The sequence below is a fragment of the Tachypleus tridentatus genome, chromosome 9, assembly GCF_004210375.1.
Source record: "Tachypleus tridentatus isolate NWPU-2018 chromosome 9, ASM421037v1, whole genome shotgun sequence".
Classification (NCBI taxonomy): Eukaryota; Metazoa; Arthropoda; class Merostomata; order Xiphosura; family Limulidae; genus Tachypleus; species Tachypleus tridentatus.
Window position 1 is genome coordinate 138,247,841 of NC_134833.1, and position 24,053 is coordinate 138,271,893.

The 24,053-nt window shown below is 30.3% G+C and overlaps 1 protein-coding gene across 1 annotated transcript in view; it reads left to right on the plus strand.

Moving 5' to 3' along the window:
* LOC143226483 (ubiquitin carboxyl-terminal hydrolase 19-like) overlaps positions 1-24,053 on the plus strand; it is a 53,709-nt gene that overhangs the window by 26,329 nt on the left and 3,327 nt on the right. Inside the window, exons 14-26 of the mRNA XM_076457504.1 lie at positions 2,430-2,540; positions 3,397-3,480; positions 4,028-4,122; positions 4,231-4,291; positions 7,209-7,324; positions 7,477-7,620; positions 8,160-8,640; positions 11,293-11,506; positions 16,355-16,455; positions 17,541-17,583; positions 17,777-17,852; positions 20,958-21,110; positions 22,331-22,497. Of these exons, the coding sequence (XP_076313619.1) occupies positions 2,430-2,540; positions 3,397-3,480; positions 4,028-4,122; positions 4,231-4,291; positions 7,209-7,324; positions 7,477-7,620; positions 8,160-8,640; positions 11,293-11,506; positions 16,355-16,455; positions 17,541-17,583; positions 17,777-17,852; positions 20,958-21,110; positions 22,331-22,497 (1,846 nt within the window). The remainder of the gene's footprint in view (positions 1-2,429; positions 2,541-3,396; positions 3,481-4,027; positions 4,123-4,230; positions 4,292-7,208; positions 7,325-7,476; positions 7,621-8,159; positions 8,641-11,292; positions 11,507-16,354; positions 16,456-17,540; positions 17,584-17,776; positions 17,853-20,957; positions 21,111-22,330; positions 22,498-24,053) is intronic.

Sequence of the window (24,053 nt, forward strand, 5' to 3'; positions counted from 1 at the left end):
ACACTGACACAAATTGTTTATAATCTGCCCTATCTTGTATTTAAACTTTGACTGTAGCTATTTTAAAAGCATAGTTACATCATTACTTCTGGTAAAAGGGTGGCAACAATGGGCTGTTCCAATGAAATCAGAATGTTATGAAGAAAATCATGTGAGAAAGAAAACCTTAAAAAAAAAAGTTAATTTTATAGTAGAGTTAGAATTAATATTTTTACTTACATTTTGATGTTCAGCACATACTTTTCAGTCATTTCTTTTGTTAAAAATTCAATAAAAAGTCATGAAGATATTTTTTTAACATTAAAGTAGTGAGACAGTCATAAAAGGAGTGTCATGTTTTGGAGGCAGCTTTGAACAAGAGAAAATTTGCTGGACTAATTTTTCATATAAAATTGATACATTAGAGTGTGATCTCTTGCTTCAAAGAACTCTCAAAGTATTATTTTGGTGTTGATATGAAGTCTTTCCAAAGCAAGGCTTCTTTTTGCTCAGAACTATTCCATTTTGAACTTGATTTGTATTGTAAGAATGGTTTATGACATGTAAGGTTCTCTGTGCTCTTTGTAGAAACAACAAAAATGTTCTTCAGCTGATGCTTATTACTTTCATTGGTCTGATCAATTACATCACAGTTTGTCAACCATAGAATAATCTAAGTCAATGAAAGTAGTTTTAATAACAAAAACATAATACTTTTTCATTCTATTTATTATGATTCACAATATTTTGTTTTTTATTTATTTGTAGTCGGTTGACAACGTTTTTGATTGACCTCTCTTTCTCACTCTAATAGAAAAATCATAATGTCTGTATTCTTAATGTTAGTAGTGTGTACAAATATACACTTTTATATCTTGCAGCTGCAGTGGGAGGTAAATATGATTTTTGGAGATTTTCTTCTGATATATTATTTAGTTTAGCACAAAACATCTCTGTTATAGGTACATTGTTTTGTAAAAGGCAAAGGACTTTCACAAAATTCTTGGAAAAAATGGGGTGAGAACTCGTTACTGTTATGATCAAAGTAGCCGGTAGTTTCTTTTCAGTAGACTTCAAGTTTTAGAGTTCATTTGATGACAAACATCATTTGAGAATTGTCATTATGTAAAAGAGGTCTAAGCATATTTTAATGCTGTGAATGACCAACTGTCAAGATAAATAAATTGTAAAAATAGTTAATCTTATACGTTAGTAGTATGATAATTTAGTTTGATTTTTGATTACACACATTTTCAAATTGTGTAAAAAATTAATAAAAAATAGAATATGAATTCAATTGATTATAGAGTTCAAATATCAACAATGTAGCAAGAACAGTTGATAGGAGTAACAGCAGTTAACTTCTTATTAACCATATTGTTTACAATTCTCAAGTTCAGCATAGATGTATTATGTACACAGAACAAGTACAGTGGAGCGCCATTAAGCTGCGGACCAGTAAACCGCAAAATTGCTTAAGCCGCTGTTGCAAGTCTTGTGAGCGAGGATTATTGAGGCTCACCGCTAATTTAAGAACGTGTAAAAACGCAGCTTACGAATTTAATCCTGACTTTATAACTTCAAGGGGATATTTAAAAAGGATTTGCTTTAATTTGGGAAATAAATAAAATATATTACAATAGAAATCGACTGTTAATCTACCTTATCCTCTCTCTATGTCAGCTTTATGGAGGCCGCCATTATTACCGAATCACACCTCTCCATACATTAAAGTTAATCTGCAGTAAATCCGTGAAAAAAGTGATCAATAATTAAAGTATTATTTTTAATTCGATAATCCGATATAATTATCGAGCAATGGCCCGGATGAGGCTCCTCCACGGAGCTGTTGGCGACTTCGGCTTTTCAGTCACAAAGATTTAAGCTGCGGACCACTTGAGCCGCGGTTAAGCAGGTTGACCACCCCCAAATACCGCGGCTTAACGGGGCTCCACTGTACATATATATATTTACATGTGTGTGTGTGTGTGTTAATATATAATATAAATAACATTGACTTAAAACTATTATAATTTTTATATCAATATTTGTGATAAAAATTAGAGGACAGTATTTGGAAACAACATCCATCCAACACTTGTATCTTTTTAAGGTTTTTACAAAAATGCAAAATCCTTTTCTATTTCCTCCTTTGTGGAACCTTTTTTCCTTTAATAATTCTTTCCTCTGATGAAATGTTAATGTGGTATTCTTTTAAAAGGAATTTCTGATGTTGGTTTTATGTGTCCTTATTAAAAGTATTTTGAATAAGATTTTAATACTGTTATGTTAAAAAGTTTCATTTTACTTTTTACATAATTTCACTTCACATTCTCTTGTATACATGAAAGTTTTTTTGATTATCTACCTACTTAGAAAAATTGGGAAGCATGTTTTGCTTTGTGGGTAAACAGTTTTTTTGATTCTATGTTACTTTTGTATTTTTTTAGGTGTCAATCACATTTGACCCATTTCTTTATCTCTCAGTTCCACTACCAAAAAAACTGCAGACCTTCACAGTCATTTTTTTTACTAAAGATCCATATTGCAGACCTGTTCAGGTAAGGTGAATACTTTAGTGCAGTTTTAAACATATTTTAAGGTTACTGAAACTAGCTTCATATGATTATAAGTTTTTAAATGTGTTAACATTAATTAGATGGAAAGCTAAATAGCTAAGCAAACTGTGAAGCTAGTTTTTATTCCTGTGCTTTTGTCATATGATGGTTAAGTTTTTGTGTGTGTGTGAATCCAATTATTTTTTAATAAAAGATAAGATATTAGAGATAAAACTAATGAAAATTCCTAGTTTTGTTTACATTAAATCTGATATGTCTTATCTAGAATGTTTATTAGAAATTACAAAAAAAAAAGAATATAAAGCATAAATATATTTTTATAGATATGTTTCTTGTTTATTGTTTTCAATTCTCATTAATTATAATATTTGATATATTTCTCAGTGTAAGAATTGTTTATTAAAACTAAATGGCAGTTTTCTGACTGAGATATTCCCATAAGTTCTTTTTTATTTATTCCACTCTCATTTAAATTAATGAAATAACATGTTGCAAATAATTTTAAAACTTAGTTGATATTAACCTTTTGTTTTTTATAACTTAAGTTGAAAATAAAGAAGTATTAAAAGTTTAAGTCACTCTGAATGTCTCAATTTATGTTTTAAGCCTCTGAGGCTGTAGCATTAATGTTAGATCTGATTAAACTAGTATAAATATGAAAGAAGCTGATGAAAATGTACGAGTGGTTTAGTCTGTAAGGAGGGTAGAAACATCAGGGCTTAGTAGTTTTTTCTCACTTGTTCCATAAAAAAATCATTAAATAGAGGATGGATAATTTAATTATTATTTAAATATTTAAAAAATTCTTGATATACCCTTTATATATTTCTATGTTCAGTACACAGTTACACTGAATCAGAATGCTGCTGTTGAAGACTTAAAGGAGAAAATATCTAAGAAATTTGGTGTCAAAGCAAATAATGTGAGTGGCTTTTAATGAATTAAAATGTTTAATTAATCCAAGAATATATAAAAGTGCAAAGAGATTTGATATTTTGTTCAGATGAATAAAGTGAATTTCAAAGTAATTTTCTCATGAGACCTATCAAATATCTGGATGTTTCAGAACTTGAGGATGGGTGATGGAGTTGGTTTGTTTTCCATAAAACATCTAGTGTAAGAGAAGTGTATAATTTTTTAAACTTATTATTAATTTTTGAAACAAAAACAGTTTAATGGTTCAGTAGACCCTGTGTCAGTTGTGTGTATCGAATGTATCTGAAGTGTAGGTATGGGTGACAGTTGTTCTACTGAAAGCAAGTGATGCCATAAAAATATAAAACTTAATACCTTTTATTGTCCTGATATTACATTTAACCTAGGTCTCTTATTGAATAATAAAAAAATGCAAGGTTTCATTGGCTTAGAATAAGTAGGGGAGAATGGTTTGAGTAGAGTGTAAGAGATGAAGACTTAGCATTTTGTTTACTGCTTTCAGTTGAAATATGCTGTTTTATTTTCTCTCCCAGTTGCGTGTATTTGAAGTGTATAAAAGAAAGATTCAGAAATTCTTTGGAAAAGGAAGTACCCTATCAGGAGTTACTCCCAATGATCAGCTTTTTGTGTGAGTATTTGAACTTATAATTTATGAGCATTGTAATTTATTATTTGTTAAATGTGTCATAGAAGAAAAAAGAGAAAGCTAATCAGTTTAAGTAATGTTTCCTTTTAGGTTTGAAGTGTTAGATGAAATATTAGCTGGTGAGCCTGTGTTGGAATTTGCTGTTATTCAGGTTAGTTTTTTTTGTAATTTTCCTTTCTGATATGTCTTTTAAAAAACTGTTATAATAAGAGAAGAGAAATTAAAAGTTGGTTTCCTTGTAAAGTAATAAACATTTTTATTTTTTTATTACAATTTATTTTGTGTATACTGTCTGATGGCTATTTGGATTAAACTTTTTTTTTTAACATTGTTGAGTACATAATTTGTTTTAGAGGAATACATTTTCTAACAGTGTATTTAGGGCTGTTTTTAAATAAGATTTAAAATCACATGTACTGAGATTTGGAAATTGATTTTTATATTATAGTTTTTTTGTTAATCCTGTTACCAGGGGTTTCCTTTTTACTGCACACAACACAAGGTTTTGGTGTCTTACATTCAAAATTTCATTAAACTACTTTTTGTTTATATTATATCAATTATCATAACATAAAACCTTAACTAATATTCCATTTTTTACTAGTATATAAGTTTTAACTTCTTAATTTTGTGAGGTAATACAGGAAAAATTCTAAATTTCTCCAAGTATGACACACATGATACATTTTCTCCAGGCATCTTCTCTATTTTATCCATCACCCCTTGAAAAAGTATGAAATTAAACTCAAATTATTCACTAGAAAATTGTCATTACTCAGACAAACCATCATTTTTCTAGCCTTCAATTTTGTTTGGGTATAGAAGTATCAGGAGTTTTTAATAGTTCTATGTTTAATTATACATATTATCAATAACCAATAGAAAGTCAGATTTGGATGAATTTGTAACATCTTTGGTTACACAGTTAGAAAGTCAGAAATATTTTTGTGTTAGGGAAAATTTTACAGTTTTTGCATGTTATTGTTTTATGTTTTTGGTGCATTATTTAATTAAATGAAAATTATTTAGTGCCTTACTACATTAGTATAAAAAAAATTGACAATCAACAGCAAGGAAAAAAGGTTGAGTGTGTACATAATTTCTTGTTTATTCTTTATTTGTTATTGTAAAAGTAACTAAAATGTAAAAATAGGGATATTTTAAGGTTAATTTAGATTAGGTAATACAAATAATATAATAAAAATGTTTTATGAGACACACATGCAAGCAGCTTGTAATAGCTTGTGGGTAATGTAGTTCCACAGCATAACATGAGCTGCACATTCTCTGAGTGTTTTTTTTAATAATGGAGCAAGTTCATGCTACAATGTGAAGTAATTATAGAAAGAAAAAAAAAAGCTTTTTTATTTTGTTGTGGTTACGAGGTCAGTCCAATTGAATGAACCTGTATAAAGATGAGTAAAAAAACAGATAAAATGTAAAGTGTTACTGGAAACTGTTTTAAATGCATTTAGGAAGTTTTAAAGATTATGCAAAGGAAATTTGAGGTTTTTGGGATTGGTAAAAATGCTCATAATCTTAACATGTAAATAACTTTCCATACGTGCAGATAGCCCTCTAGTAGCTTTGCACGAAATTCAAAAGAAACAAACACTTTCCATCCAGGCTATTCAAAACAAGTACTCAGTATATTTGTGGACAAATCTCTATTTTAGTTTTTTTTTTTAAATACTTCACTAAAAATTATTTCTTGTGTGTGAAAGACTTATAGTGTTAACTGAAAGATTACCAAATTTTGTGAAGATATACACACTATATTGAAGTGTTAAAGTATTTAAATAAGTACAAAGAGTTTATATGGTCAGTAAAATCGACCAAGCCTGTGTTGAAAGAGTTAAACAGCCAGTTTATGAGAAAATATTCCCATGTTTACCATGATCACTAATTTGAAACATTCTCACCTAATTTCTTGTCATGTAAGAAAATCCTTGTAGTTGAAAAAAAAAGAGTGAGAGAGACACGTAATGAAAAAAAAAACAACATTAATGAAATAATAATCAAAAGAAACTTACCAAATTCCCAGACGTTTGGCTTGTTAATGTATTTTGTAAACTTCATTTTAGAATTCTTTGTTGTCCACTATTTACTTTATATACAGAAGATCTTTTCTATCCAAACATGTTTAGCCATTGGTTCTATCTTGTTTTAAGGCTCTGGTTTTTAGTTACTGTCCTACCAACTTAATATGGTATTAAAGTTCTTTTAACACATTACTGAAATATTCATTGAGAGAAAAAGAAACATTGTTTGAGAAACAATGTCAATACATCTGTTTGTAAGTAATGTCTTTTGGAGGTGCAGAAAAATTAGGAAAGAATGTGCAAGGGCTTTTTTTGCTGGCAAACCGATTGGAACTACAGAAGTATCATGGTCTAAATATTTTCCGCAGTTATTTTAAATGAATTTTACGAAGTTACATGGCATCAATTTTAAGATATTTTCAAGTAAAAACAAATTTATTAATATAATTAGAAGTGCAGTTTTTACATAAATTGCAAAATTTGATAGGCAAACATGCACTAAACTCCTTATGTGATAAATTGTTTTATATATTTTTCCTAATTAAACATAAGGAATTTATATGTTTCTTAAGTTTAAATCAATCTTCAGATTCAAAATAAACTGTACTGTTAAATATATTTTATGGACGTACCCGAATATTTCTATAAATGTTTATGATGCAGGACAGGCATAGCTCCAACTACTCTCCCTTGGGAAGGGGGTGTGTGAAAAGGGGCATTCTTCCTCCCTTCAGCTCTATTCCCTCTGTACATTAGTCATCTTGGAGAAAATACTTTTTTCCATTTTCATCTAAATATCTGAGAAATATTAAATATGTTTTATGAAAATAAGTTCTTGCTGTTGAAGCTTCAAAGAGAATGATTACAAACAAGTGTAGAAAACTGGCTGTAAAAAACAATATATTATCATTCCAATTCTCTAATTGAAAGAAAAGTAAATATAAGATGTATATTCATTAGTTCTGTTTGGTATTCTGGTCGTCCTATAACATACTTTATTTATTTTTCTTTCTTTGTTTTTAATAGAGAATTATTATGCCAAGGCCTATGACTAGGTGTTCTTATTGCCGCCGAGAATGCCCACCAGGTGGAGCTAGACTTAAAAGATGTACTAAATGTTACAGTGCAAGTTATTGTGATCAGTAAGTTTGCAGTTTAAATCGTATATTTAGGTACTAATTTACTAAATATTACTTTATAACTCATTGAATTATACAGTACATAAAAGTTAAAATTTGTTCATATTTTAAACTTTCTTTAAAATCAAACATCTTAATATTTCAATACTTATCAGAACTTGTCAGAAGAACCACTGGAATTCCCATAAGAATGGCTGTAAGCTGACCCCTGAATTAGTTGGCTGTCCATTTATTGTTCGCATTCCTGAATCTCAGTTGACTTATCCAACCCTTGCAAGAATATTAGAGGCATACTCCAGGTAGGTTAATTAGAGTCAGCTGATTGAATAGGTTAGAAAATAACCTACAATATTTTTATATGTGTGATGGTTAACTTTTGCTGTATATCATATGTACACATTATCTTCTTTGTACAATATACATTTTCATAAATGCACTATTTGTCTCACAGACTATACTTCATTGAATGTATGTTGAATACAATTATTCTTCTCTGTAGCATTTCAAGGAAGTATTTGACATTTAGGTTGTGTTACAGTTACTCTGTTCTTTTCTCAGAGATTAGTCATGTTTTCTGTAGTAATTGTATGACAGTTATTTGTATCGTATATTAATAATTCATATTGACTTATTTTCTTTGAAATATACAATAATTACTTACAGTAATTATTAAAGTAGAAGTATGGCAAAGTCTTGAATTGATGAGTTTGTGTTTATAATGCAGCTAATAATGTCAGTTTTGTGTAACTGTGTTTTTGTTATTTAAAATAATCTTTTTAATCAGAGTAAGTTATTTATTAATGTGTCTAGCTAACTAAAGTGTTATTTTCTTCAACAGATATTCTGTGGATGTATTTCAACCTCCTCTTCAAATGACAACAGGAATAAAAAGAAGTTCTTCTCTGAGCTCCTCTGGCACACCTAATGCCTCTCTCACTGGGCAGTCAACAAGCCAGTCATTTGATAGTGGTATTAGTTTATCTGTTATTACAACTGACTCTTCTCTTCAGGCTGACAGCTCTTCCATTCAGTCAGACAGTGTTGACCTTACTGTATGTACTGACAGTACCGAGACTAGTTGTCCTGTTGACCCTTCCGTTTCTCCTCAGCATCAACAGCCGGCATATCAAGAGGATGAACTGTCTAAAGAAAATGAAGCTGATACTGATGGCACAGTTTGTAATAAAGATGAAATGTTAACACCTCTCAACATATTTAGAAATAAAGCTCGGATGCCCACAATAAAAGAATCGGTTAGAAGTGGGAGAGAGGAAAGTGCTCAGACACAAGATTCGAATATCGTAGAGGAACTAAAACATGTAAGTAAACCTTATTAAGACTGAGTGTACTGTAACATGTCTATTAGTTTTTGTTTTGTAAGCCTTATTTTTTAGAACAACCATTTAAAAGAATTAGTACCTATAGAAGTTTTCAAAATGTATATTATTGGTCATTGTAAAAAACAAACAAACAGAAAACAATTACTGATCTGTAGCAGACAGGTTTAGGAACAGTATGTGTAAAGGAATATTTGAATGAGGTAGTGTGACCAGTTACAACTACTAAATATTGAACAATATGACCATCCTGTCAGATGGATGATAATATTTGATTTAGGTGAGTGTAACTTATATCCTACTCGTAACCAAATACTAAAATAAAACATATTGATTAACTGTGAGAAAAGAGCATAAAACAAACAAATAAAACATGTTACCTCCTATTGAGAGAAAAACACACTAACAACAAGATCTAAAAATCTCTTGACTGTAAGTTGATTATGTAAAAAGTCATATGTATGGTGTATATAATTGACCTAGTTATTTAGTTATATTTATGAATTATATGTATTAACAGATTTGGAGCAATCTCAATGCAAATCAGATTTAAAAAAATTAGATCAAGATTATTAACTATCTGGAAAACATCGTAATAGAATTTTCAGAATGTGGTATTTTAAGTAACAAAATTAATCAATGTAAACCTTCTGCCTTAGCAACATCTCATTACCCATGCTATACCAGCAAATCCAGTGTAAAAAAACAAGGGAAAGGTTTCTAAATGGTCAAGGTGTCTTCTAGCTATGTAGTCTATGTGGAAATAATAACAAGTATGTTCAAGTTAGAAGTTTTACCACAGTGACTTTGTAAGGTATTACCTGATTGGTCACTTGCAAAAATTATGACCAACACTAGCACAGCTTGCTTTGCCCTTGCTTTTATGAGATTCTATTTGAAGTATGAAATTGAAATTCTTGTGGTAAAGTTTATCATAAATCCTGGTTTGGTAATGTCTATTACTATGTTCTTTCCTTTCTTAAGTAATATCTCTGAAAATTAATGAATTATATGTATGGAAACACAATACATACATGTATATTTATATACACACTTAAACAATTTTAAATTATCATTTGCAATTTTCTTCTGTTAAGTGTGCTTGGATGATGTGAATGTCAGATATTAGTACAATAGGTAGATTGGCTTTTCAGTTTGAAATTGATAAAACTTATATGTAGAATTATAGGCAGTAGTTGGACATCATTGTTGAATTGTGACTTCAAAACTAATTTCAAATTTTTTTTTGTAATATAGGAAGTTTACTAAGTTACTAATATTACTATAAATTTTTTTCTCCACAAAATATACTTACACTTGGTTTGATACTAGTATTTCAGAACACTGATAATTTCTTTGCAGAATAGGTAACTAATACCTTATTTCATTGCCTAAACATTTGTGCTTGTTCACTAAGCCTATGAACAAAATGTCCACCCCTACATATAATAATGTGCACTGTTCCAATCTGTGATGCAATAAGCATCAGACTGTACCCCTTCATCAATAGTAGGGTGACACAGATACTTGAGAATTTTGTGTATACTGTAGCCTTCATTTGTGCTCTTTTTCCATTGTAAGTTACTGAATTTATTTGTTTTTTATTTTAATTTTCAGATAATATTGAGATTGTCCTTTTTCTTAATTCCTTAGAAGAAATCTGCAGATATTTAGTTGAATTTCATGTAAGGATTATGATACAAATGATTACCTTATATCACTTTGATTGCTTTTTCCAATCAAACCAAGATATTTTGGGGCATGTTCCAGAGCTGTGATGTAGTTTAACAGAAATAAAAGGAAAGGCTACCCTTGGTCACAGTTTAGCCAGTGTGCATCTCTTATTGTCTGTGTGAGGGAAAAGTATGGAGAAAAATATAAAAAAAGTGGAATTCATATGAGGCAGGCAGTAGCATTACCTGTGTAGGGATGTCTCAGATTGTTCATCAAAGTGATATTTTAAATATTTCTTCAATGGGTCATCAGAACTGTACAATATTATACAGTATTTCCTTTTATAACAATATCTATGTAATGACTGAGTCACAAGTTCTGCGACTGTATACAAAAGGTTTGAATTCCTTATTATTCTTTCTTCTGCTTGATTTTTATTACACAATAAGTCATAAACCAAGACAACAGTATTAGCCAATTTCACTAAAGTGACATAATTTTGAAAAGAGTGTCTTCTCTTATAACTATCATTAATAATCAATTGTAATAAAAAACATTTTAGTGTAAATAATGTTATTGTTACCCATTGAAGTTAAGTTTCTCACATGAATTTGATGTTCCTTAAAAAACTTAAGTACAGGGTGAAATAGCCAATAAGAGATAAACAACAAAGGTTTGAACTTCATTGTATTTAGAACTTGGTTATCAGGCAAGTGATAGATCTGTAGATTAAATTCACCTATCCCCAAATCTAAATCTAAGCATGGCCCCCATAAACCACTATTGTGAATAACTGAATCAGTTTCTCTTTCTCTCTTTTTTTGTTCTTGTAAAACATTTGTATCCTTTATTTAGCATTTTTTATTTTATGAAATATATAATTTTATTTTTTTCAGTTTGTGTTATCCATAATGTCAGTATGTCATTTTCTAAATTGTTTCTATGATTTTGTAACTTTAGGGTGACACCTCTAGTGAATTTGTGTCTATTCCCCCGTCATCAAATAAAATTCCAATGCCAGAAATCTCACCTTCATCCAAAGACCACCCTCTAACTAGAATTGTTTTTGGTCACTCTCTTGAAGAAGGAACAGATCATCTATCATCTATGTTTACCATAAGACCAGTCAACCAGTATGGTCAGAATATACCAGGGGATGTCCTGGAGGACAAAGGTTAGTGGTCATTTGATATACACAATTAAAGGTGATTTCTGGCTTGTTATAAGATAAAGAAATTGTCATAATGGCTAAAATCTTATTTTATCCTTTTTGATAGATGGATCTGTGGAAAAATAAATACTATATTTTTAAAATCAAAATGGCTTTAATCTGTTCAGACTCACATTTCACTAGTCAGTCCATTCTTATTAATTGATTGTCATGTAGCTTGCTTGTTTTGTTCCAGTAAACCATATTTAGGTTTGTCATAATTTACTCAATATTAGGCACTTCATGTGATAAATAGGTCAAAAACAGCTTTTTACAAGACAAAACTTCTAACTAGTCTTACAGATTATATTTCAACAGCTTTATTTCAAATTGGATTTTTTTTTTAAACCAGAAAAGTCAGAACCCTCTTTACTTATTTTTATTCCTATAATTAAAATAATTTTTGTGTAAGTAATCTAATGAACTTCCATTTTTGCAAGAAACAATTACTGTTTCACTTCTGTGTTTTATATAGAGCAGTGGTTCTCAACCTTTTCTGACTTGTGGCACACTACGACCTACGATAATCTGAACATTTTCGTGGAGCACCTGGAAAGCCTTAGAACAAAAATCATGGCCAAATCAAGCGATAATAATGTCATTGTGCATCACGTAGATACACGTAACACAGAAGAGTTAACTTAAAAAGCCTTAGAACAAAAATTACGGCCAAAGCAAGCGATATTAATGTCATCTGCATATTGACAATACTGTTGCTTGCTTTGGCCGTGAGTGTCCTTCTAAGGTTTTTTAATGATTTTGTGGTACAGCAGAAAAATCAAAACTTTTTATTTTTACCATGTTTCCAATGTGATGCTTGTGTCTGCTTCCAAGAGCAAATCAAATTAAAGTGAGGTTTTAACATAGACAAACAAGCTCGCATTTCATCATCGACTGTAAGAATCCTCTCTCTCTTTTTGGCTTTAATTTCAGTCAATGCTGAAAATCCAATTTCACAAAACCATGAAAATGCAAATGAAAGCAGAACTTCATCTGCTTTTGAACTGATTGCAGGATATGAATTTTTAATGAAGATCTAAAACTAATCCAAGCTCTTTTTGGGAAACAATGACTGATAAAATTTGTCGTTTCATAAATCAATGAGCTGTTCTTCCTCCCCAGTTGTAAGATATGTTACTTCGTTAATTTAGAATGGATAGGTAACCTGGTTATATTCGTCGACAGCAAGTGATGGGAAGTAATATTTTAGTGTGTACTGTAGGTTGTTTAATGTGTTCAAAATTTGAGGGACAATTTTCTTCTTTGACGGACATTCTTTAACAGAAGGAAAACAATCAAGGACTTCTTTCAAGCATCTTTTTATCGAAGGCCTTCAATTTGGACGTTGCAATAATAATGTTTTCAGATGGTCATTGGAGACTTAAGCTCAGAGAATTTAATCTGTCAAACAAGTTGGAGAGAAATTGAACCTTCAGCCACCAGATCTCATCATGAAAAGAAAATTCAAAATCTGCTTCCTCATCCTCTAAGAAAGAAATTACTTAATTTTTTAGTTGAACAAGATGCTTTAACACCTTTCCTTTTGAAAGCCATCGAACTTCAGTGTGATACAGTAGCTTTTTGTAGTCTGAATCCATTGCCTCACAGAGAAGAGAGAAAAGTCGTGATTGAAGTGGCCGAGACTTAAGGAAATTCACCACTTGAATAAATTGATTCATAACAGACTGCAAATCTTTCAGCAAAGATTTGGAGGCGAGCTCCTCTCTGTAAATCATGCAGTGAACAATCCTAATGTTTGGATTTTGTTGGCGCACCAGAGTGACGAATCCCTTCTTTTTTCTTTGCATTCAAGGACAGCCATTGGTGCAAATGCTGACACAGTTATACCAATGTAATTTGAATAGCAAAATGTTTTCATTCACTAACTCGAAAATGTCTTGGCCTTTCACTGTACTCTTTAAATCATTTCAAAATAAGTATTCAATTACGATTTTTCCATTTTTTATGAATTGAACAAAAGCCAGAACTTGAGCTTTTTTACTAACGTCAGTAGATTCATCAACTTGAAGAGACTGTAGCAGAGACAATTCATCTTCAGGTGCTTTGTAGTGTTCGCAAACCTGATCCTTCAAATCCGACGACAAGTCTACAGTTCTGTGAGAAATTCTGTCATTGGACAGTGGAACTTGCTTAATCTTTTTGGCAGCATCCGTTCCAAGCATAGTTTCAACGATGATTGCTAACACTGGTGCAATGACTGATTGGGCCTCCGTATGCACTTTCTTGCAGTTTGTCAACAATTGAGCAACCTTATAACTTTCAATCAATCCTTTTTCAGGCAGCTTCATGTAGTTCACAAGCTTCCTTGATTGTTTGATTGTTCATTTTGTTGAGCCACGAGATTCTTGAAGTATTCTTTTGGTTTATCCTTCACAGCTGAATGTTTTGTTTCCAAGTGTCTCTTCAGTTTGCTAGGAACAAGCGACTAGTTCGATAAAGCTGCATTGCAGAGTAGGGAGACTGGTAGTTGAGAATTTTTCCGATTCCAAAGCGATAAAACTGTATTCGATGTATTTGTTTTTGTACTTTCATTTGATTCCTTGCTTTTGATTCAACACATTCTCCCTTGCAGCACCAGACTTACTTAAATATTTTTCCATGGATAAATGATAAAGCTACTTCATACATGATAAGCATGAAATTCTGCAGTTAATATAAAATTCCTACCTACAGCGTATTAGCAGTAGCTTACTGCAGAATGAGAACGTATTCCAGAAACCAGTTTGATTGTTTGATGTATCATTTATGAAGTACAAAGTGCTTGTTTCGCCACAATTAAACTAACAGTCAAACCATTGCAGTTGAGAATGAAATTTAAGTATGAATTTCTCAGTGCTCAAGTTCAGTGAAAACCATCGATTGTTTTGGAATGTTTCAGAGTGTCTTTATAGTAGATTTTATTAACTGATGTGTTCGACTTGCTTGTAAATTCCCAAGAAAGTTGAATGTGTTTCAAAATTAACGTGGCACACCTGCCTATCTCTCACACAGGTTGAGAATCACTGATATAGAGGATGTGATGACACTAAACAGCAGAATTATACTCAGTATTGTGGTCTTAGGGTAAAAATTAAATCTAAATGTTGTTCATATATAACTACTGCCTAACAGATTCAGGTATTGTTGATATTTAAGTTCATCCCCCAAACCTATTCACTTGTTAGCAATTTAAGTATGAAAAAAAAACCTTTTACACAGACTACATTAGAGTGTATTATCTATGAACTGGCAGCTGTGCTTTTACTTAAAAAAAATAATCAGAAAACATTAAAGTTACCTAATCTTATTATTGTCTTAACTTGAGTTACTTGTGATTAAGTGATATTAATGTTATCCTCCCCACACACACACACACACACACAAAAAAAAAAGTTGATTAGGCTTCTGTTAGATACAAGTCAAATACTGTTTGTCTGCCCCTCTTTATCTCTGTAAATACTAAACAACATGAAATAATAGATATGCATGTAAGATTTCAAGCTATTCCAAGTTGCTTATTGTTATATTAGTGCTCCATTGTAATTACTGAGAGCTGAGGCATTATTAGATACTTAAGATTTAGGGTTTGAGTCCATAGTTCCAACTTTCTAAGATTGTGGTTTTTGGTGTTTCAAGACATCAACTTGAGATTCAGGGCATGAAAGAGAAGTGGGACTAAGACCTAGTTTACATATTTCTGATAAACTTTTACTAAGTACATAAGAATTTATATGTATTTTGTTAAACCTAAATATTTTTGTCATGTTCAGTATTGATATGAAGAAAAATATTATTTGAAATAATATTTACTTTTGACAGTACATCCAATACTAAGAAGGATATCTCGCACAAAAGAACAATATATTAATGGATAATTATCATATAAACTACAAAACAGAATGAAAATCAGTGTTCATATTTGAAAAGACAGTATTATATGAACTGCAAAGCTGAATAAAATTATCTTGATGGAAAGATAAACCAATATAAAAGTTATTAGATAAATGGCCACTAATTCCTATCCTAAAAAAAAAACTTAGTTTTTCAATTTTATAAATATGAAACTACTTTGACGTTTTACTCTAAGGTCAATTTTTAAATTTTTGAAGTATGTGAACTGATGTAGCTACTTTTTATATTTTCTTTCTGTGAAAACGTTTTTTTTATGTTAAGCTTTGCATATAAGAATCTCTCTGAGCCAGCTTACATCTTATGTTATGGTCTGTACCCTTAGTGTAGGTTTCTTGTATAATTTGAATTGTGTGCATTTTATCATTCCTGAAATAGTATAATAAAACAGTTAAAAGAATAATAAACATTTAATTTTCTCAGGATAAGTAAAAGAACTAGTCTGTTTTTTAATATACTAATTAGGTACAACCAAAGAGTTTTACGAAATTATATTTTTAAACTACTTTTATTGTATATTTGTGTGATTGTGAAATCACCTTCTGAGACAGATGTTATTCATATGATCATTTGTAGATAAAGAAGAATTTGTTTACAGTTGCATATTGATAAATTAGCCTAATATGTGGGTCATCCATAAAACCCTTGTTATATTGGGTACATTTATGTCTTCTAAACAAAGAAAAATAGACCTGTATAGTATAGCATATAACTGTGTACACTCCTTGAAATGTCTGACAACATTCAAACCAGCTCTTGTAAGCACCTAGCATATATTAGGAGAGAACTTCTTAAACACTTCTGCTTTAATATTTGCTAAGTGGTTGTGTTATGTTTAATATTCTTTGGAATGGCATGCAGAAGTTCACCCAAAATAAAATAGTGATTTTCCTCTACAAACAGGAGAAGAATTATTGGATATGTCTTCAATGTACTTTCTTGCCATGGACTGGCAGAACTATGAAAAGCAAAAGAATTATGTTTTGGTTGAATCAAAAGAGTTGGTGAGTATACTATACATGTAGAATAATAGAATAAAAAAGTTTTAAATAACTTATTGGTTTTATCTTTGTATTTTATAGATTTGAATGTATTGAGATGGAGCTGAATTTAGGAGAAAAATATTCACTGTCAAATACAACAAAGTGTTAAACAACTACAACCTTTAGATATGTTTCAGTAATAAATCTGTTTTTAGTTGTCTTGAAAATTCTTAATATGCAAAGATAAGAATTTTTCTTGGGTTCACAGATTTCTGCTTAGGATTGAAGGCCTTTTATTTTTATATTTGTTAGCATAAGTCCAACATGAACGTTTTATTTTTATAATTACTAAAGAAAACAACAAAAAATTAATTTTTATATATCAGAAGACAAGGAAAAAAAAAAACGTTTTTTAGTAGTTGGCATGATTGGAACAAATTACAACACCCTGGAAGACTGACAGGTTTTTTTGTGACATTTTAATAATTTGTAATTACTATCTAAACAGGTCTGACAATCTTTGGTTCCATTTATTTTACACAAGGTCATCATAACAAACATTTACCATGATGGGAGAGGTTTTGAAATTATAAGAAATTCTGAGAAATATCAAATACAAGTTTGCATGAAACTGAATGTATAGAATGGTCACCATTTCTATACAGATTTAAAAAAATGGAACTAAATCTTCCTGATTCTGTGTGTATAGTCTATGTGAATTACTTTTAAAAGCAAAGTTCTTATATTTAGGTGACTTGTGTAAATTTCAAATGTTTGGACATAAGATGGAATGCAATGCTTTGAATTATTTCTGTGCAAATGCTTGTGGGTTTTAGGCAGCTCTTGACCCTTCATTTTTTTGGAATTTTTTTATATGAAGCGAGTACTCGCATCGTATCGAGCATTGTCAATTTGCTGTTCACAAATAATATTGTGAGTAGCATGTAAAAGATCCATCATTTATCTAATTTGTTTCTTATTTATATGTTATTATTACTAAGTTTTTTTTGTTGTTTTTTTTACATTTTAAACTTCAAAAGGAGACAAAGATAATTCTTACTTTCATGACTATAATACAATAAATAACAATATTAATTTTCTTCTAGGATGTGGAGTATTATGATGATGATAGAGAGACGCTGAAAAAAGGTAAGAGCCTGAAAGGTTACAATATAAAAAAGATAAATAAACAGATTTATTTCATAAACAGATATTTAATATATGAAATGTTTGGGCATGGTATTATGTAAACTGAAGGTTTAAAGTTGAGAAGGGTTTACAAACATCCAATGATTGTATGTATATTGGTTTATTTTGTTACTATAATTCTAATGTCTTTCAGAACCCAAAGATATTACCCTAACACAATGTCTGCAGTTGTTCACAGAACCAGAAGTTCTAAGTCCACAGGAAGCATGGTAGGTAGTTGTTCTGTTTATATAGTTTTGTTAATATATTTTCTTCATCAGTGGCCATGAAAACAACATGCTTGATTTTAGAGTAAGTGTTGATTGTTGATAAAGAACTCAACTGTATAGAGTTTATTGTAAACTATGGTAATAAACAAGTAATTCTATACTTTCACATAAATGCCTCACTGAAAGTAGCAATTCTGTGAGAACTCAAGGTCCTGAATATGTTGTACTTATTAATTAATAAAATATATTATTTATATTTCCAATGCACCAGTCATTTCATAAATTGTTATCACTATCACATTAAATCTTCAAACATCTTTGATGTCAGTTTTGATTTTCAGTGACAAACACAATTACAATAACTACAATGAAAATGTTTTTAAATTTGGTAAAGACAAGTACGAATAGATATGTATATGATCTAGCTAGCTATAGTAATATCGAAAGTTTTAATGCTAGTGAAAGTATTGAAACAAAACATTCAAAATTACAAAATCTGTGTTGGATTTATTTTTTTAAATTTATATTATTTTGGCAAACCAACAATGGTTTCATTTTTATCTACCATATTTTTATTATTCATCAGGACCTCTAAAAATCTACCCTCAAATCTAATTATATGCCCAAATTATAAATACATTAAACTTTATTTTTGCCCAGTCAGTACTATGAAATAGTCATGTTAATATTCATACATTTTAAAGATGGTTTTCAGTTGATTTCACTCTAATCCCTGCTTCTGAACTTTGTGATAAAAATGGTCCCATTTCTATACAGTAAAATTAAATAATTACATTCAAATGAAGGTAAATGAATAAGCAAGATCATGAGGAAGGACTGCATTAAAAACAGCAAATTCCAATCTCTTATTAATTATAACCATAAATATATATATTTGAAAATCAAAAAAATAGATGAGTCATTATTATAGCTGTATGTAATCTTAGTGCTTTTAGAGCTTAGATGTTTGTCCTCAATTTGAAAGAAAACCTTAACAAAAAGTAGTGTATAACATGTAGGGAACTTTTATTTCATTGCAAGGTTAGCTCTATTGTATTATTAAATACTCTTTTTACATACACATGTAAATACACAGTATGTATAAAAGGTTGCACATATTTTAAAATATAATAACTCAAAGGGGATGTTGTAAAAAAATTGTGTGGGTCTACTCTTGGATTTTGGACCACATACATTCCATTGACCTTGATGTTTTTATGCAGTTGTGATGCTAATTGTCAAACACATTGTTCTGAAATCACAAATATTTTCCTGAGATTCTTGAGATTGGTAGGTGTCTATTGATGTAAGGTGTAACGTGTAGTTTATTTGCCCCTTTAACAAAACAACCTGTAATTTTAGAGATTGAGAGCTTGTTGTTCATGGTAGTAGCCTTTAATTACTAATTCAATGGTTTCAGTGATGTCGAGAAACCCACTTGTTGAGAAACTTATATGCAAAAACGGCTCGTTCGGGTTGAGAAAATATTTTACATAGAAGAGTGAACAACGTTTCGACTGCATAAAATAAACCAATATAAAGGAACACCTTTATACCTATATTAATATAATAAAATAAATAAAATTATATATTCAAACATCTAATACCCCCCTCTACATTTCGACACACAGTTACACAACCCCTTTCAAACATGTGGTCAGCTTCCGGTCAGTTACCTCTTTCTTTGTGAACCTGACAATGACCGAAGAAGGTCGAAACGTTGTTCGCTCTTCTATGTAAAATATTTTCTCAACCCGAACGAGCCGTTTTTGCATATAAATTCAATGGTTTGGTGAGACAATTTTCAGTGCCTCACAAATAGAAAGTACAAAGTGAATTGATATCCTATCCTTCTGGAATAATATATTTCCTAACATCATCAGTTTCCAGTTGTAAGAAGAAAAGGTGTTTCCAAGGCTACTTTTGAAAGAAAAAGAGACCATATATCTTTCATTGTGAAACATGACACTGATCACTAGTGTATAGTGAGACTGTCATGTACTCCTTACTGACATGCTTATTAAATCTAGTTATATTTATTGAAGAGCTACTGATTACTGATGAAATATGTGCTAAAGTCTCTGAATCTATATTTATTAAACATCTTACATAATGGCTTTCAATTAAAATATAAAGAAATATTAAAATGGTAGGTAAAGTATTTTTTCAGTATTAATCATTTTTCTTTTGCATCATAATTCTAAAAGGGAAACACTTTGAAAAAAAAAGGTTGATTGTTTTGAAGAAACTAACATTACCGAAATAAAAATGTTTGGTTACTTAAATTTAAAATGGCTCAGCATGGCCAGGTGGTTAAGGCACTCAACTTGTAATTTGAGGATCACGGGTTTGAATTCCTGTCACACCAAACATGCTCAACCTTTCAGTCGTGAGGGCATTATAATGTGACGGTCAATCCCACTATTCATTGATAAAAGAGTAGCCCAAGAGTTGGTGGTGGGTGGCAATGACTAGCTGCCTTCCCTCTAGTCTTATACTGCTAAATTATAATTTCAGGTAATTTCAAAGTTCCGAGATTAATATAACCAGGAAGTTTGATAAAATTATGATGGCCTCATTGGAATTCATTGATTAAAAAACAAACAAACTGTGATATCAAGGTTACATCATTGTGTAACATGAAGTTAGATTTCAAAACCTGAACTTTTCTCTAGTCAAGATTATTCTTTCAATCCTACGATACAAAAAAAAAAAAAAAAAGAGAGAGAGAGAGAGAGAAAAAATTGCATTGAACTATAGTAGTAAACACAATCACTTATAGAATAACATGGACTATAGATGATACTGGAAGATTCGTGTTTGGTTTTATACAGTTGACTACTTTCTCATATCCTGGGAAAAACAGTGTCAAGTATTATATGCAGTAAAAACTCAGCAGAATATTTGAAAGGCAGATATATTTCATACATGTGATGGTTTATCATGGTACGTAGTACCGAATAACCAAAATGAAAATTAATTCTACACATTGATATTAAATATATAATACCAAAACATACAACAGATAGTTATTTTATTAATGTTTGTTCAAGAGAAGTAATCATCAGACTATGCTTAGTTAAAATGTATCCTCTCCACCCTCAGGTACTGTCCAAGATGTAAAGAACACAGAGAAGCTACTAAACAGTTGTCTTTATGGCGACTTCCGCCAGTACTTATCATACAACTTAAACGATTCTCCTTCAAAAACCTAATTTGGCGAGACAAAATTGACAAGATGGTGGAATTTCCTTTAAGGTATGTAACATCCTTCTACTTACAATATCTGTTGTTAAAACTTACAAGTGTCAAAGTTCAGTACCTTGGTATTCATTTGTTAAAAAGTACTATTCTCAGAGTTTTAGGCTACTTGTGTGAACAGTTGTTAAAACTCAAATCTAAAGCTTCGGTGTATTTATGTAAACAGTTGTTAAAATTCAGGACTAAGATTATAAAATTTGAAACATTTTTAATGCAGAATTTCAAGTGATCTAAACACATTCTTCAGCGTTTTTGTACTGTGTAACAATGTGAAACAAAAAAGGTGAATGTTAGGAGCTTATAAACTGAATTTATGAAGTTTATCTCCTTAAAATATGGCAAGCATTTGTTAAACAGTACAGACCTGTTATACACAGAAACAAAGATGCCTTAATAAAGGTTTTGTACTAAAGATGTGTCTGTGAAATGCCCACATCAGTTTGGTTCATATATTCTAAATTATAGTGCAAGTTGGTATTCACCTGAATAAAAATACTTTTGACTGTTGTACAGTTTGTAGATTGTATTTGCTTAATTGTTATTATTTCTGTATAATGACTTATATTGTTGTGAATAATTAATGTGAAGCAATATAAGGGCATGCATACTTTGATTACCCCTCCCCACTCATGTATGTAGGGTTAACTGTTTGAGACTATTCAGTTTAATTTTGCCATACTTCATTTTTTATTATGAAAAATGCCTACTATGTATCAGTTTTCTACTGTTGTTTTGTAATGCAAAGAAAAAAAAATTGAAAATGAATCCTGTTAAATACAATAAGAGAATGAAATTTTTCAGTTTCTACATTTGTAACATATTTTCACATGAAATTCTTATATAATGAGTGACTTAAACTGGAATTAGGATGCAAGTGAATATTACAGACATTACTTTCAAACCATTTTATGGCACTTTGCCTGAATATGTAGTTGATTTCTCTGATCATTATCATGAAATGTGCATATTATAAGAATTATATATGTGTTTATTTTATAGGTTTTGAAACTATTGTGACCAAGTAGCAGTATCTATTATTGGATTTTTAAAGGTTACAAGTTGCTTGGTATTCTATATAGCACCACATTATTAAGAATGAGTACTGTTATCATTTTGTTTTTTGCAGTACGGGTTAATTTAAATGTGGTAAAAACAATACTGTACTATTATTTTACTTGTGTGTAAAAAAAAAACAAACCAAAAAAATCATTTTTCAGAGGATTGGATCTCAGTCCATACTTCTGTGGTCCAACTTCACCACCAGGTGTTTCTCCACTGTATGATCTTTATGCAGTTATCAACCATCATGGGGGAATCCTGGGAGGGCATTACACAGCATTTGGTCGATGTGTGAATTTACAGAACACAAGAAGAAGTGAAATAGGTGAGTCTATTCAGTGTGCATGCTTGTTTAAATTAATTATATTTGCATGTAAATATTATTATTGTTTTAAAAATTTAATGTCATTAACAGTAAACACTATACGAGAGAAAACCCACAGTAAATGGTGCAAACTGTCAGAAGTAATGGTATTGTAAAAACTAGGTGTGACATATTTATGTACCCTCTTTAGTTTCAAGTTTTATGAAGAGAACATAAACATGTATCAAAACCAGTTTCTCCAATGTTAAAACTTGTGTTTGTTTGTTCCATTTATTTATTTATTTTTTTTTTTCAGTAATTGCTACACATGGTATTGTATTCTGTTATCCCCATACTTGGAGCTTACTTAAGAAGAGTGGCACTTCTGGTGATTTCATATGCAAAGTTAATCTTGTTCCAAATTTCATCTTTTGAAATAATAAAATAATTAATGTCACGTAAAATTACTGCTGCTGATAGAATTATGGGAGTAGTTATTCCTTACAGAAAAATATCTAGAGGAGTGTTAATCACTTTTTTTCACAACATTATGTTTGTTACTCATCAATAAAGCTGAGCATTTGGTTAAACTTTATCACTGATTGATCGTCAAGTTCAACTAATCAATGATTTTCACATATGATTTGGATAATTGGAATAATCAAAAATCGTAATAATTTGAAACTTAGTGGTTAGTTGATTATTTTCTTAAGTTTTGACATAATTAATTAAGCTGAATAACCTTGAATTAACCCTTTTGCTAAGTGTTATGGGTCAGGTCATGTCCTCACATTTGTTGAATGCAGCACTATTTAAAATTAGATGTTTGTGATGTCAAAATACTAAGTCTATAGTTTTGTACAAATTAGCAACTCAAATTACTAATGTTATCAAGCTAGGATATAAAATAAGAACCTTGTATCTCTTTATTTTGCTGAAATATAGCTTATAAACTTAATCAAAGGCCTGGGCATGTTCACCTCTTTCCATTTTTGTAAATAGTACCTTATATACACTTACTTCAATATATGGTATGTTAATAATCAATCAACAGCTTAGAATGTCTCCCCAAGGATTTTATTTACCATTTTAATAAGTGCAAAAGCTACCACAATCTTTCAAACCTAGATTTCAAGAAGGTAGGTTGTGTCTTTAGTCTGCTTGAAGTTTTATAATTTTTTAAACCTAAATACATCTTAATTACTAAGCTTAATAAGTTATAATGGAATTCTATGGTATTAGTATAGTTACTTATGATTTTTTGGTTATTTAACTGTATTTATAAAACACCTAAAACAATTTTGTTTGATATCCTCTATGTGCAAAATTTTAAAATGCTTATGCAACCTATGTCCAGCAACAACCAAGAACAAAAGCTATAGCTAAAAGAGATGATTGTTTGCTTTACTTCTTTATTTATTGTTATATATTTTGATAAAAATAAGTTTAATAATTTATTTCTAAATAGTAACAATCTATATACATATGTACAGGGTGTTCAGAAAGTCGCTGTGCAGTTTTGTGATAAAAGCGATAACAGCATTCATTTAGTCTATTTCAAGCCAGTAACTGATAGC